General features: G+C 50.7%; 1 protein-coding gene across 1 annotated transcript; it reads left to right on the top strand.

Annotated features, from left to right (window-relative positions):
* Positions 1–2,262: 2,262 nt before the first annotated feature.
* Positions 2,263–10,225, top strand: LOC122373750 (the record flags this gene model as incomplete). The annotated part of the gene is made up of 3 exons (XM_043352112.1): positions 2,263–2,358; positions 5,465–5,589; positions 9,089–10,225. Coding segments are annotated over 3 exons (363 nt in total), but the record flags the coding sequence as incomplete, so codon positions are not given.
* Positions 10,226–14,331: the final 4,106 nt, after the last annotated feature.

Genomic DNA, 14,331 nt, shown 5'->3' on the forward strand with positions numbered 1-14,331 from the left:
ACAGCCAGGCGAGCCGCCTCAGTAAGTCTTCCCTCGGCTCCGGATCCAGCAGCGTCTCGTCCAAGAAACGTGTCACATTCGCAGTCTCGCCACTGCTTGCATTCCGGCGCAGACGGCACAATCACGCCGTAAGTACCTTAGTGACGTACTTCGTGCATGCAGATTTAGGATTGATATGCCTTCATGAAAATAGATGCCACGCCAGCTTTATTCGATAGCTAGATGCTATGGAGTTACAGAACGGTGGAATTTGTTAGCTCAATAGACAGGCTTGAAAACAAATGTAGTAGACTCTAGTAGGAGTAGACTAAAGATTCTGTATGTTCTTACGAAAGACATGTTGCGTATGGTATCTAAACGTAGAGGTTTGCGGAGGGTGCACTAGTAGTAGTTTACACAAGATACGCGGTGGATCGTAGCTAAAATAACAAGATTAGAAGATCCCTTATTAACAGCCTGAACAAATTTCCGTCGTGAGATTAGTTCCAGGGGCCTGTCGTCAGTCGGCTTCGGAATTAAAGTCGGAAAATTCCACTGAGCGAACATTTAGCACCCCTGACGGCGCCATTTGCCACACCTCGCTCTCCGTTCGGGATGGTTTGCAGCCTGAAATGAGCCCGGTTCCAGGGAACCTCTGGACTCCCTGACCCCCGCCAGACCGGCCGCATACGTCGGGTAACAGGAGACACCATATAGGCGCACACCAACGTTCACCCATTTCACGACGAGGTGACCTCGGGGAGGCATTGACACCGCTCCGTTTGTTGGCAATCCGATGGAAGCGCCGAGATGGGAGCCTTCCGTTGTCGCTCTGTGAGCTGATTGGTTGTCTTTGGCCGCCGACCGCGCAGGAAGAGCGGGCAATTGGAGTCGGTAAGCAGTGAGGTGTTACGAGATACGTGTGGCGTGTGGTGCCGGTGCCGGTCTGGATATTCCAGCTGGCCCATTCTGGGCTAGTCGGTACCCCGCGCACGTCGGACTAGACCAGACGCGGAATGTGGATAGTTCCTGGATGAGCCTGGCGGCGTGATACAGTGATACAAACTTACTGAAAAGGATTTTTCATAAATCATTCAGCCTTTAAGATTCGTGCTGTCAGTCACCTTTACCCTTTCCATTAAACAACTAGGAAATAACTGTATATGGCTATATAATGTCAAATGGAATAAAACTGAACTTCTTCCTTACTTGACTGATGGCCACAACTTAGCTCCAAATCCGTATCACCTTTGACGTTATCCTGCTGAGTGAATCACAGCCATTTACCTTGATACCTTTGTGCGATGGAGCGCCATTCAGGTGGACAAAGCCGCCTCCCCTCCCCACCAGCCCCGGGGGTGACTCACCTGGGCTCGTGACACCACGTATCGATCCCGGGACCCTTCCACAAACCACGCATTACCGGTGTGTGCCACTCGACGAGGTGACACCCACGCCACAGCTGGACGAGCTCGTCCGTCCACAACTCACCAACTCCGGGCCATTGCGTGGGAACGCCTGGCCCAACTCGTATACGAGCCAGGTCGGTAGGGCGAGCGATAAATAAATTCCACAGTCGGTGAGTCGTAAGGTTTCATTACCGAGGAATGCGACCGACTTTGTCACTTTGGCCGCTCGAGTCAGCAGACAAGCTATCTGCTGTGAAACAAGCGTGGAACCCGGCCGCGGTTCGGTTAAGTGGAATGCGTGCGGGCCGGGCAGTAGACTCGGAATACCCAAAAATAGACGCAGACACGCCAGTAGGGACTAGATTTACACCAGTAGCCTTGGCAGTTGGGCCATAAACAGCGGTGGTGGGTACTTATCCCAAGGCAATAACGTCAAAACATTATTGACGAGTAATGCAAATGATAAGGATTAAGAATGCAATATTCAAGTCCAACTGTATGAAGTGATCTGTGAAATGTCAGCTACATACTAACCAGCGTATTGTCATTGCTGTATGCACGATTATCAAGAAAATGATACATGATCATTATTAATTTACTTGGTCAGAATGTCATCATGGCTCGGCTTTTGTGCATGGCTTCGGTGCATTATGCGTGCTGGTTCAAATCGTAGACAGAATCGATATTCAGTCCAGCCACACCTTTCAATTAATGCTATCATTAATCAAACGCAAATGGTTCCTGTGACCTCCAAAGCGGACGGCAGCTGGCTTCCTACGTTAGCAGCGCTCCGAACTGACATAGCGCGTTCGCTCTGACTCGTGAATGGGAGTCTGCAACTGCTATCCTGACCAGGTCATCTGTCCTTTGGCAGGGGCTCACGTCATCTCCGGTGCAGGGGAGCAGGCCGGCCCGGCGCGAGCAGACCGCCAGCGAGCAACCAATCAGAAGAACCGACAGCCGCGGCAAGGTCAGTAAATCAGCCAATGAGATCTGAGATTCGTAGCGACTGAGACGGGCGGGACAAAAATACAACAGAAAAAATAGCGATAAAAATTACGGGGAGAGAGAGAGAGAGAGAGAGAGAGAGAGAGAGAGAGAGAGAGAGAGAGAGAGAGAGAGAGAGAGAGAGAGAGAGAGAGAGAGAGAGAGATAGATAGAGAGAGAGAGAGAGAGAGAGAGAGAGAGAGAGAGAGAGAGAGAGAGAGAGAGAGAGAGAGAGAGAGAGGAGAGAGAGAGAGAGAGAGAGAGAGAGAGAGAGAGAGAGAGAGACCTCGGCTGTGAGAGTAGACGTCAGAAGAAGCTGCGGACCTCAGCCGCGGTTCCAGTGACCAGCCCGGTCAGCCACCGCCGAATCTTATCGAGCTGGTCGCACGGGGGCCGGCTGTGTCAGCACAAGTTTCCTTTATAGCAGTCTGGGGAGCGGCTGGAAACCACAGACGCGGTTTTGCCGAAACTTTCGTCGTGCTTCAACCCTGACAAAGTTACTTTTGAGCTCCAGCACACTTCGGGACAGATGCAGCCATCGTAGAGCGTGTTCTCAGGCAGTTGACCGCCGGATATTTGAGAGGCTTCTGTCCGATTCTCTCTCGAGTTGGGCCAAGTTGTGAAACATGAACGTCTGATTTTCGTTATTTGTCTTGTTTATCACTTCGAGCAGTGATTGCAGCAGGCTAGAGGGTTCGCTTGATTTCGATTCTTTATTTTGTTAGCTAGCTGAAGACTGGATGCTGATGCCGGTGGAGCCGGCATTTGATAACACATAAACGAATGTTAGAGGGATTGTTTCGAAACTAGCATCTACATTGCGGAATGTATACAGGCTACCCATCTCAATCAGCCCACAACTAAATATTATAATACAAATTTTAAATAAAATTTTGAACTCGTATCCCTTTCACGGTAATAAATAATTTTAGAAGGACATAGCTCGTTCATTTCCGCCAATAGCGTAGTGTTCATATATCTCAGCTCACATTATTAATCTCTCGTCGTGCCCACGCACTCAACCGAGGCAGGGCAGTCAGCGCGTTCACCGTGATTAGAGTAAACGTCTTGGACGGTCGACATCACATTGTAACAATAGAAGGTCTCCAAAACAACAACACGCACACGCGTCAGTCAACGACCTATCACCATCCACGCAAGCCTGCGCAAGGAAGAATGGTTCAACCCCTCCCAACCTCCCGGGTAATCGGCAACAGTGCCTGCAGCCATCCAGACCCAACAATATCCCCGGCGTGCTATCGGCCAGACAGACGGCTAGCCGGGAAGCGAAATTACATTGTTTTGTGATCTGTGTGCTGGGCAGTAAAGTTTAATTCTCCGCTCGAAATTGGAAAGCTTGGTCAAAGATACTGGTTGGGTAAGAGTCCGATAAAATTGCAAAGAAAATAGCTCAAGGTGTAATTATTTTCGGGGAAATGTTCAAGGAAAATGTATGTTATGTCAAGTTGCCTTCTTCTGTAATGGACCATACGTTTTAAGGTATATTTGTAAGTACCAGCGTATGTGCGCGGTCCCTTCATGAACTCACACCGGAAAGACCTCAGCACTAATATACTATAACATTATGTTATTTTACACGCATATACGGGCGGTGAACTGTAACCATATCGCGGTCCCGCCCTGATCCCGGCTTTAGTGCGTGACGGTGCGGCCGCCCCTTATATGCAGGGGAGCAACGGGTTGGCTCATTTACCGGCTTAACATGCCAGCTGGCCGCCTACCGTAATCTGATATGCGTTCCGGAAATTAAAGCACGGGTCGGGTCCGTACGGGAATTGAGGCAGACGCTGTGGCTCCGAGTTCATGTCGTGAATTCAGTTACGGTTTGATTATTTATAAAACATGAACTCAATAGAACATCCCAATGGTGAGGAAAGGGGTCGTCCGAGAATGTCCTTATCTTTGGTGGTTAGCATGCTGTTAGCATTGACATAAGCCACGTGAATGCTGCTCCAAAACAAACGCGCTGTTCAAGAAAGCTTTAATTCATCATACGGTTATTCAATTCAGCAGGAAAACCGTGTTGGAACTAATACAAAAGAATACCGCTTTGTAGCTTACGCAAACAGCCATAAATCAGCTGCATGAATTTCAAAGGTAGCAGGATGGTGACGTGACAGTTAATTCATGAGGCATTAGTACTTACCAACACCCATATGCCAGCAAGGCCCACAGCGTAATTCGACACGTCAAACGATGAGCTGATGGCAATGACGCTTTATTCGCGGCTATGCTATAAAAACCTGTGCTACTTAAAAAAAAACTTTGTATTGTAGCACAATAATAGAGGCAAATTTTGTTTCTTCCTTCTCTTTATTTCTTTGGTCATGAATATTAAAAGCAGCTATGTCATCGTGCTCCATTTGTCTCACCATTTTATCCCACACCAGTAAAAAGCAGCGTCTAAAGCAGTAAATTTTGGTACTTAAACTATTCCAATCTTGCATGTTGCCATAAATTTTATATTTTCATAAAAAATAATCGGATTCTATTGTGCTTGGAGTTTTGACGTTAGCCAATCTACACTACATAGCGTGGCCTGTTGCGATCAATGACCCATGCCGTACACTCAAGGGATTCGGTGTTATCAGGATACCAACCAAAGCATGCCATATTGCCGGGCGCAGTCCTCGTTCACCAAGAAAGAGCCTTATTTTTTGCAACAGCAGGCCGTAATTTTGCTACAATTGAACGCGCCTATCCACAGCGCTGCGGTCTGTGTAATGCGGCACAGCATGAATTCAGGCGCCCGCACTAGCGCCATCCTGCGGCAAGACCAATAACTTGCCTGTAGGCCCGCCGCCTTTGTTCCTGATATCTCGTGGTATCATGGCGGTGAAGGCTTATGGCTGCCGGGTGATGCTCTTCAGTTAACAAATATAATGTTGATATAAATGACAAGTATATTGACATGTAGTGACATGCAGACCCAAGTGACTGACGCCTCCATAAAGTGACGAGTGTTCTGGTCGTGCAGCTGCTCAGCAGATGACCGATGATGTACCCACAGCTGACCAGTGTTCTGGAGTGTGCATGATGTGACTGACGTCTTTATACTGTGCCTCCAGGTGACCAGTGTGATGCTGACCGACCGGCGCCTGCCTCCTATAAAGGAGAGTCACCGTGAGCCGTCCCCGCAGTCTTCCAGCCGCCCCTGCTCCCCGGCACCCTCGTCCCAGTCGGCGCCCGTCAGGTCAGTCGAGGTCAACGCAGGTCATTCAAGGTCAGGGCAGGTCAGGGTGGATAAGGTCTGCCCCTGCTCCCCGGCACCCTCGTCCCAGTCGGCGCCCGTCAGGTCAGTCGGGGTCACAGCAGGTCAGGTCAGGGTCAGGTCAGTCAAGGTCACGGCAGGTCAGGGTGGGTCAAGTCTGCCCCTGCTCCCCGGCACCCTCCTCCCAGTCGGCGCCCGTCAGGTCAGTCGAGGTCACGGCAGGTCAGGTCACGGCAGGTCAGTCAAGGTCAGGTCAAGTCAGGGTCAGGTCCACCCCTGCTCCCCGGCACCCTCGTTCCAGTCGGCGCCCGTCAGGTCAGTCCAGCACGGCGAGGTAGAGCAGGTCACGGCGGGTCAGGTCGGTTCGGGTCAGGTCAGACCAATGGAGTCGCAAAAGGTCAGATTTCACACTGGATGCGACCATTGAAAATTCAGGTCAAATTACATCGATTACATCTCGATAGATGCAATATCAATTACACATCAAAGAATGCACTTTCACATCCTGCTTCTTTTGTAAAAACCCAACGGAGCGAGACACAATTCCTCAGACCGATCAAGCTGCAAGAATCGCGCAGGGTTGTGTGCTGAACTACAAATAGACCAGGCAGCTCAAACAATACTGTTCATTCAGAGTAAGATGTCAGGGGTTGCCCGAACACAGCGGTTCGTCTCGTCCATTATTCATGCGAGCCCACTGATGGCCGCAGATTAGCTTGGATGGGTGAAGCCCGATCGGTGCTCGGGGTAGATACAGTTTCCGCCCCGTCAGTTTTACTGCGGCGGCGCGGACAGCTCAATGGAGATATTCAGTTTTTAAGGAGCTACCGCCGTGATTCAAAGCAATGTCTGGTGGTGAAGACAAAATCATGGCGTAATATTGATGTCATGCATATTGCATATCAGATGAAGAATTCAGGATGTAATTTTTGTCATATAGATACTCAGAACATTCAGCAGGTAAGTCAGACGATTATGAGATAGGAAATATGAAAAGCAGCTCCATAGAACACGTAATTGCGATAATATCTTTTTTACCCTTCTTTACACGACAAAAGTTTCATTGACTACCTTAGTGGAACAAAATCATTCTTAGTGGAACAAAAGAGCCAAGAACGGGAGTCATTGAACGCCATTGAGCGAAAACCTGGCAATGGTGTCAAACCAAGCTGAACCAGCTTTCAATCCGATGCATTGACTGCGAAAAACACCACCAAAAGTTCACTGTTTTTCCGTCATTGTGATGCCGGCGAAATATTTCCTCCTCACTGGTTAGCGATCACTGCTGTGGGCGGTTAACGGTCCGCCAGTTTCGACAGGCTGAATTTCAATTGTTGAATGTCCCACAGCACGGTGGCAGACGCTCATAACCCGGTTTGTGGGCCGAGACCACTGAGTAGAACAGAGCCGCTGACGGTGATGTTAGCTTGAGTGCAGTTCACTGTCGAGCATTGAACACAGTCGTCGGGCAGTGTCCGCAGCTCGGCCACAAGCACCGAACACATTTACAGAGCCAACTGTATCCCAACACGGGGAACCGACCGAGGTTCTCCCCGACTGGACGTGTAGCCTCTTCCAGGGCTGCATCGACCTCTTAACCGAGCTGCACCCCGGGTCGTGTTCGCTCCAGAGCGATATGTGACCCGCGTTGCCCACCTCCCAGGCGGCTGAGCCTTCACCCCACCGGCCATATATATGGCGGCAAGTGCCCCGGGCCCGGGCGGCCGCAGAGAAAATCGTTCACCAGCCGGCGGCGGCGGCAATAAGTCAGGGGATATCGACCTCATATGTCAGTCGGACCGCGTCCCGGCGTGCCACCGAGCCGCGACCCCGGGCCTCGGTACGATCCGGGCTCAGTCAGACCCCGGCCCGTTGGGCCACGACCAAAGCACGGCTAGAATACGGCGAGAGCACGGTCTAACGCCAACAGAGCACAGCTAGGGCACGAGTGTCAAGCCGGTCTCACTACACCCTATACCACTGACCGGTACTAACAGACCGAACCACGGGCCGGCCACAAAATAGTCAGAGCACGGTCTCCATACGCATTCAGCACGACCGCCACGCCTGTCTCATCATATTCCTACCACCAGGGCTCCGGACTGCCGAGTCGATGGATTTTTGGTGGTTCCCACTTCGACTCTGGCTTCCAAAATAGATTCCGCCTCTGACTCCGACTACGACTCCAGTTCTGACTCCAGGCTAACTGTCGACTCCGATCGACTTTGACACCGACTCCGCAGCCCTACCCACCACACCCACCACGTGGAACGGACACGGAACAGACCTAGCCCAGCGCGGCCAGCACCAATTCGGCTTGGTCAGCTCAGTCGCCGCGGCAGGGCGCCAATTTTGGCTGCGGATAATGGGGGCCCGCTCCCGCCGGCTCGGCGAAAACGCTGCTCCCAACACAGGATATCGTGGAAACGGTGGCGATATGAGCACTAGGAAGGTCCCCGGAGGCAACATCTTCGGGAAATGGGGATTCCGACAACTACAAAACTAATGTGAGCATTTTATTAGACCTTTCTCGAGATAAAAGTCACAAAATTTCAATATCGTCTAAAATTTCCTTGGCATTTTCAGGAAACATCACGTTGCGAAACGATTAAGTTCATTCACCTCCGTTGCTTGATACACTACGCTTGCGTAGCAACTCACCATAGCTACCAAGAGCCAGACGCCTGCCAGCAACTGCAATCTGCCTTATCGGCGGCCAAGTTTCTCTGGACTATTTACCGGCCACAGTGGAGCACGCTATCTAACTAAAGACCCCTCCGGGTGCAGTCCCCACTAAACGGTTCACGACGCTTCCTGGTTAACCGACAGAGTCCCTCGTAGTAGCCGGTCCACGTAATTGTCTGGCACGGATGGCAGCCCCGTCCCGTCCCCGCCCTGTGAGCTCACAGACAGAGCCGACGCTACGCCAACGCCCGTGGCCTCGCGTGCCGTCTGCCAATGCCGGCGCGGCGCGGTCTCGCTGAAACGGCGATACAATTCCACTAAGTGACCGGGCCGCCTTCAGCCGTCTTCTCATGGCTCGATCCAAAACAATGGCCGTCTGTACAGCGTCAGGTCAAGGTCGATCGAGGCGATTTTACTAGGATGAGTAGAACAGGGAGGCTAGCTAAACTACAACGCTGTGTATTAGACATGGTACTTGGAATCATTATTGGAGTCAATTACATCGATGGTAATTGCACTTCAACGCAAGCATCCTTTGACACTGAAGGCCAATAACCCAAACCTTTCAGGGTTGGAACAACCTAGCCACGCACTGCGTCGTTTATAATGCGTATTACGGCTTTATGTTTATAAAGGTTGGGTCGACAATCTTGTAACTTCGACATTACACAGTCAAGCGTCTTCTAAACCGACCTAATAGGCCTATTACGTTATATTCGCAACTCACGTGTCCTTGAGCCCCCGCCGCGGCCCTCCACCAGACCAATCTGACCCCTGACCCGACCCGTGCCCTCAGGTCAATAAAGTCGGCGGCGGCACCGGTGCGTCGACTGGTGCCGGTGCGTCGCGTCGGCCGTCGCCGCGCTCCCCTCGCCGATGACGACGAAACAGAGCGACTCCTGCCAGACGACGACGACGAAGTCACCAGGACGGCCTAGCGGGGCCGAGAGGGACCCAGTGGACCCAATGGGCCCCCAAGGAGGACCCAAGAGCCCAGCCGGTCGGCCCGGCAGCCCTCAGCGGCACCAGCAATAAGCAGCAGCGTGCCGAGCGGCCATAGTGCGTAGGCTGTTTGTTCGAGGCGGGCTAGTGGCGCGCAGGTAGACAGATATACCTATACATATATCGTGCTCAATGGAACGCGGGCTCGGCGAGCCGGCGCAGCGGTAGTTACGGGGGCGCGGCGGAGGACGGAGGGCGGAGGTCGGATGGTGGAGGGAGGAAGGCAGACGGAGGACGGAAGGCGATGAACTGATGGCGGAGACCGGAGGACGGACGGTAGCCGGAATACGGTGGACAGTGGACGGCGGAGGGCGAAGGGCGGAGGGCGGTGGACGGGGCGGAGGACGGAAAGCGGAGAGCGGAGGATGGAAGCTGAAGAGCGTAGGGCGATGGTGAACAGCGGATTGTGGACGATGGATGGCCGAACATATGCATAGGGCCTAGGACGAAGGTCGGCGGAAGTCTGCCATTTGGAGCTACTGTGGGCGGGACGAGGGCGGCGAGCGACGTTGGCTACGCAGTACGCTGACCATCAGCGCAGTGGTCAGGACGGTGGGACCATTAACGACTCCCGGCAGTACAGTCACGGATTGCCGTGCCAGCAAAAGGCAGCGTTATCGCGGCCCAGTCGACCTCAGCAGGAGCAGAGACGCTCGGAAAGCTAACGAGCATAATTATCGCGCCTCGCTATGTAATTAAATGAAATGGAATGCGTCGAAACCTCGCGCATGTAGGATGAGACTCCATACGGACCAGTGCACGGTAGGCGATCGGGCCGGTCTAGCCTCGCGAAACTTCAAAGACACTGTTTTCCGAAAATTGGGAAACAACGCATACTAGTCGACAGAAAATTCATCAAAGATTACGATTAAAGCATTTGCATGGCTCAGGAGACATTTTTTCGTCGACAAAAGTATCGTTAAAGACAGCGTTCCGTAACACTTCATAATCACAGCCGATATTTACGCTCTTTGAATATTTTGCGGAACGATGAAATTGCTAGGTGTTGAGCATCCATTTTGCATGGAAAGTGAAATTTAGATGTTAAGACGATTCCGCCATAGAAAGCAAGTAGACAAAATCAGTTCAAAATGTCTTATAATTAAGTTAACTTTTTATATTTTTTTCTACCACTGAACATTACGTTCACTGAATTAACCAAGCCCAGCAAAAAAAGTTTTACGAGGATGAACTGAAAATAATGCTGTATCGCATGCACTTAGACACTATCTATTAGGAGAGCCAGTGAAAATTTGCAGCCACTTGCAGCCCTGGCATCCAGACACCTTTTTCTTCTAAGGGTTGGCCAAGGCTTGGTGCACTTGAGCACAAGTGGTAAATGCCACAAAGGGTGTTTTCGCGATAGCTCAAAACACCCAGGCAATAGAGAACTTCAACTTGGCATACCTGACCTTTGATGCACGCCGAATCTTGTGACACCAACCGCACTTTCAAGTCAGGTCAGGTCACTGACCTATGACGTCATAAATTAAACTCTGCACGATCCTCAGATGTCGCAACCTTGCAACGCTCTCAGTGCCAGAGTAACTTTCACAGGGAGGTGAGACTTGCAGGACTTATTGTCCTTTAGAGGTCTTACAACTTTTATATCTCAGATTTTTCCTAAATGTCACATAAAGTCAGGTTCGTCACGTGACCTCACCTAAAAATCAATGGGGAAATATGAAAACTGTTATTTTGGCGCCAGGAATGATATTCAATTGTCTCAAGTACATGGAATCGTTACTTCATGCACTCCTTGCAAGATCTGATGCGGCATTTTTGCATTGTTGACCTTGCATGACGTCATTTATGACGTCACTAGGGTCATACGAGTTTTTCGTCAATAACTCCCGATCAAATTGAGCTAGAGAGTCGACAAGGTCACCAATGGACTCCGGAAGACCTGCCGAATCGAATGATATGCGATATAACCTCCTTTGACCAACTTCGTGATTTGAAGACCTCTGACCTGACCTTGACTCGAGGTCAACACCTTACGGTGGCCTCACCTGAACAAAAAGTATACCATTCGACGCGCCTGAGCAAGGCGAACACGACGATGTCAAAATCGTGGTTCTGCGGCCATTTTTTGCGAAGTTATTTACCAAAAACCAAACCCGCTGCTTGGGTCACGTTATGAAATGGGGCCTTGCCGGGCGAGATTTACGCTGTTTCATGACATGTATAAATTGGTAGGACATAATCGTTTAAATAAAAAGTTGGTTTGGAAGCAATTTTCTACGGAGGTACACACCATTTCAATGTCCTACCCAGCTCATATCGTCATAAATTTCGCTATACCCTCAAAAGTATTCATGCGTTATTCGAGCGGCAATTAGGCAAATTGCAAGCTCACCACAGAGCACAAATCCTAAAAGAGATAGTCCTTATTTAGACCATATGCTCATTGGATATTCAAGAAGGTTGCTCCTAAATATTGTGGTTCTAGCTTCAAAAACATGGATGTTATGAATGCCGATAGGTTTCGCGAGGCTACACCGGCCGGATCGCCCACTGTGCAGTGGTTTGTAGTTATGTCAGCTACTGCAGGCCCATTTCAGCCAAATTAAAATGATATAGTTCGGGCGGCTCCCCCATTCGGCACCAAACTCGAACCGACTGGTTACAGTGCTACTCCTAATATTGATGACGTTTGGACGGACTGAATACTTTTCCAAGAACCAAGCGTCCTTTAACCACATCCCTCTGAAGCCTGAGCCCCTCTAGACAGACACCCACGGCGCTTGCCGTTCCGGTCTTTAACCGTACCACTCGCTCGCTAAGACTGCCTGCGTGACGGGGCTCACTTGCTCAGCTACAAACAACGAAACTCGGCAGCGCCAAAGTCACGAACTTGGCCGAGCCGCCTCTCGTTGGGCGTTATACCTCGGCCCATCCGAACTTGGAGGCCTCCCGCAGCTCACTCCAACAAATAGCCCGAGTTGAACGGATGACTGGGCTGAAGGCTGACGGCTGACGGCTGACGGCGGACCGTGGACTGTTAAAGGTTGACGCCAAGTAGCCAACGACTGAACAGTGAAAAATGTGCCTAGCATGCAAGTCATACAGAGCCGGGCTTATTGTTGAGAACAACCAAGTTCAATTTTCTAGATTTTCCGTTGCATAAACCGCTGTCAAGTTGTCCCTATTTCTTTGCTAGCATAATTTTGTCTTTGATTTTTTTTTTGTATAAAAAAATTATCATGTTTGACCAGTCAACCCATTGGGACTATTTTACAATGCTCATGAAGACAGAGCAAGCAAACACGTGATATGCTAAACGGGACACGACCACCTACGACAGAAAAAAATGCACGTTCTGACGACTGACGGAGGATGACAAACCTACTGGCGTCCAGCCGCCCACCCGCTAATTGATGGTCCTATACGGGCGCTCCGTCCCTCCAACGGTCCTCGCTGCGCCGAAATTGAATCGTTGACTCGACGCATTTTCATAGCTAACAGGAGCCCGATCCAATAGAGTCGCCCCAACCTGACACGCCCCGGGAGGGCGGTGCATCTTGGTCGGTTTGGTCCGGTTTATTTAGATTTATTTATTTAGACATACAACAACATCCACAAGCATCGTGGCTTTTCAGTTGAGGTGATTATGAGGTGATGCGTTGAAGCCAACCAACCCCCAACCCGGTTGGATGGGGGTTGGTTGGAGGGGCGGGGCAGTCCTACAGAAACGCCTAAATAGATGAAAATGGAAAAGTGGCAGATCAGGGAGTTACAACGAAGCCAGGAGAGGCCGTGGAAAATTGAGGCAGATTGTTTATGGAGATGCAATAACGGAAGAGAAAGCATCCGTTCGCAGTGTCTGTTGATTTCAATGGACCGCCCAGACGACGTTGTTATTCTCTAGACCGCGAGTCGCGACTCCAGAAACGGCCGGCAAAATCAGACGAGACTCCCACTCACGCCAGACACCACGTGACCCAGACGTCCAGCCAGTGACGTATGGGTCTGGCACCGAGGCCGACTATACCGGTCACCATGTCTGCAGAGAAAACCTCTGAATAATTAACAACCAATTCTTCTTCGGTTGCTTAGACTTGGATGTTTTATGAATAGTGAATACCCCATGCCCCTTCCATGTACAATTTTCAAACGCCGAACACTTTATGAGCAGGCAGAAACATTTTGACGTAGAGCTCATAACCGCAGTAGCATCCACCGGTTAGACAGAAAGGCACGGCCGGTTTCTTAACGGTTGGCTGTTTGGCACGTGTTGGGTGTGTTACAAGAATAGCAGCAGTTGGCAGCTGCAGCAGCGAGCTGGCTTTGTATAAAACATGAACAATGAGCGAGGCTGCAGGAATATGCAATATCCAGAAAGCCCACTGCTGGCAAAAAAGTCACCAAAAGTCAAAAGCATCTTTCCTTTTGTTCACAATACCTACCATGCATCCAAAAACTTGCGAAACAAATTGATGGTGCCAATCTAAGGTCGTATAAACTTTCCTGCAATATTTTGAACAGCGGAATAAACAGTCATATTTAGACATGCAACCAGATACTACATCTCAGTCCCTGGTCCCTCCTCTCCTCTCCGTTTCTCGCACAAAGATAGCTCACGACAGACAGTTCGTCAGACATCAAGACCGCCTGGGACAGCCATTCTCCACACAAGACAGCCCAGGCCCCAGATAGACGCCTCCGGACAGGAAAATCCAGGACAGTGGAGGCTCCCACCAGGACAGTCCAGACAGTTCGCCATCCATCAGACCAGTCCCAGAGTTCCATCGCCGTTCCTGAGTCGCCACCGCCGTGCCGCAAAAGCCTCGCTAACCAGATGCGGCCGTAGCCTTTGTGTAGCGGGCGGGGCGTAGCCCGGCCTTAGATGCGTAGCGCCGCATTGCCAAGCGTAGGTAGAAGACGTTAGGCCGATAGTAGACGGAGGCCGAGATTCGGATACATGTCGATGAAACACCGGGAATGGAGGAAAAAAGCGACACTCTGTGGAAATGCTCGGACAGAAGGGTGCGCCCAGTCGTGGTCTAAGTTTGTCCTTGGGGTAAACTGCGATCC

This window comes from Amphibalanus amphitrite, unplaced genomic scaffold (assembly GCF_019059575.1).
Source record: "Amphibalanus amphitrite isolate SeventyFive unplaced genomic scaffold, NRLGWU_Aamphi_draft 001546F_arrow, whole genome shotgun sequence".
Taxonomy (NCBI): domain Eukaryota; kingdom Metazoa; phylum Arthropoda; class Thecostraca; order Balanomorpha; family Balanidae; genus Amphibalanus; species Amphibalanus amphitrite.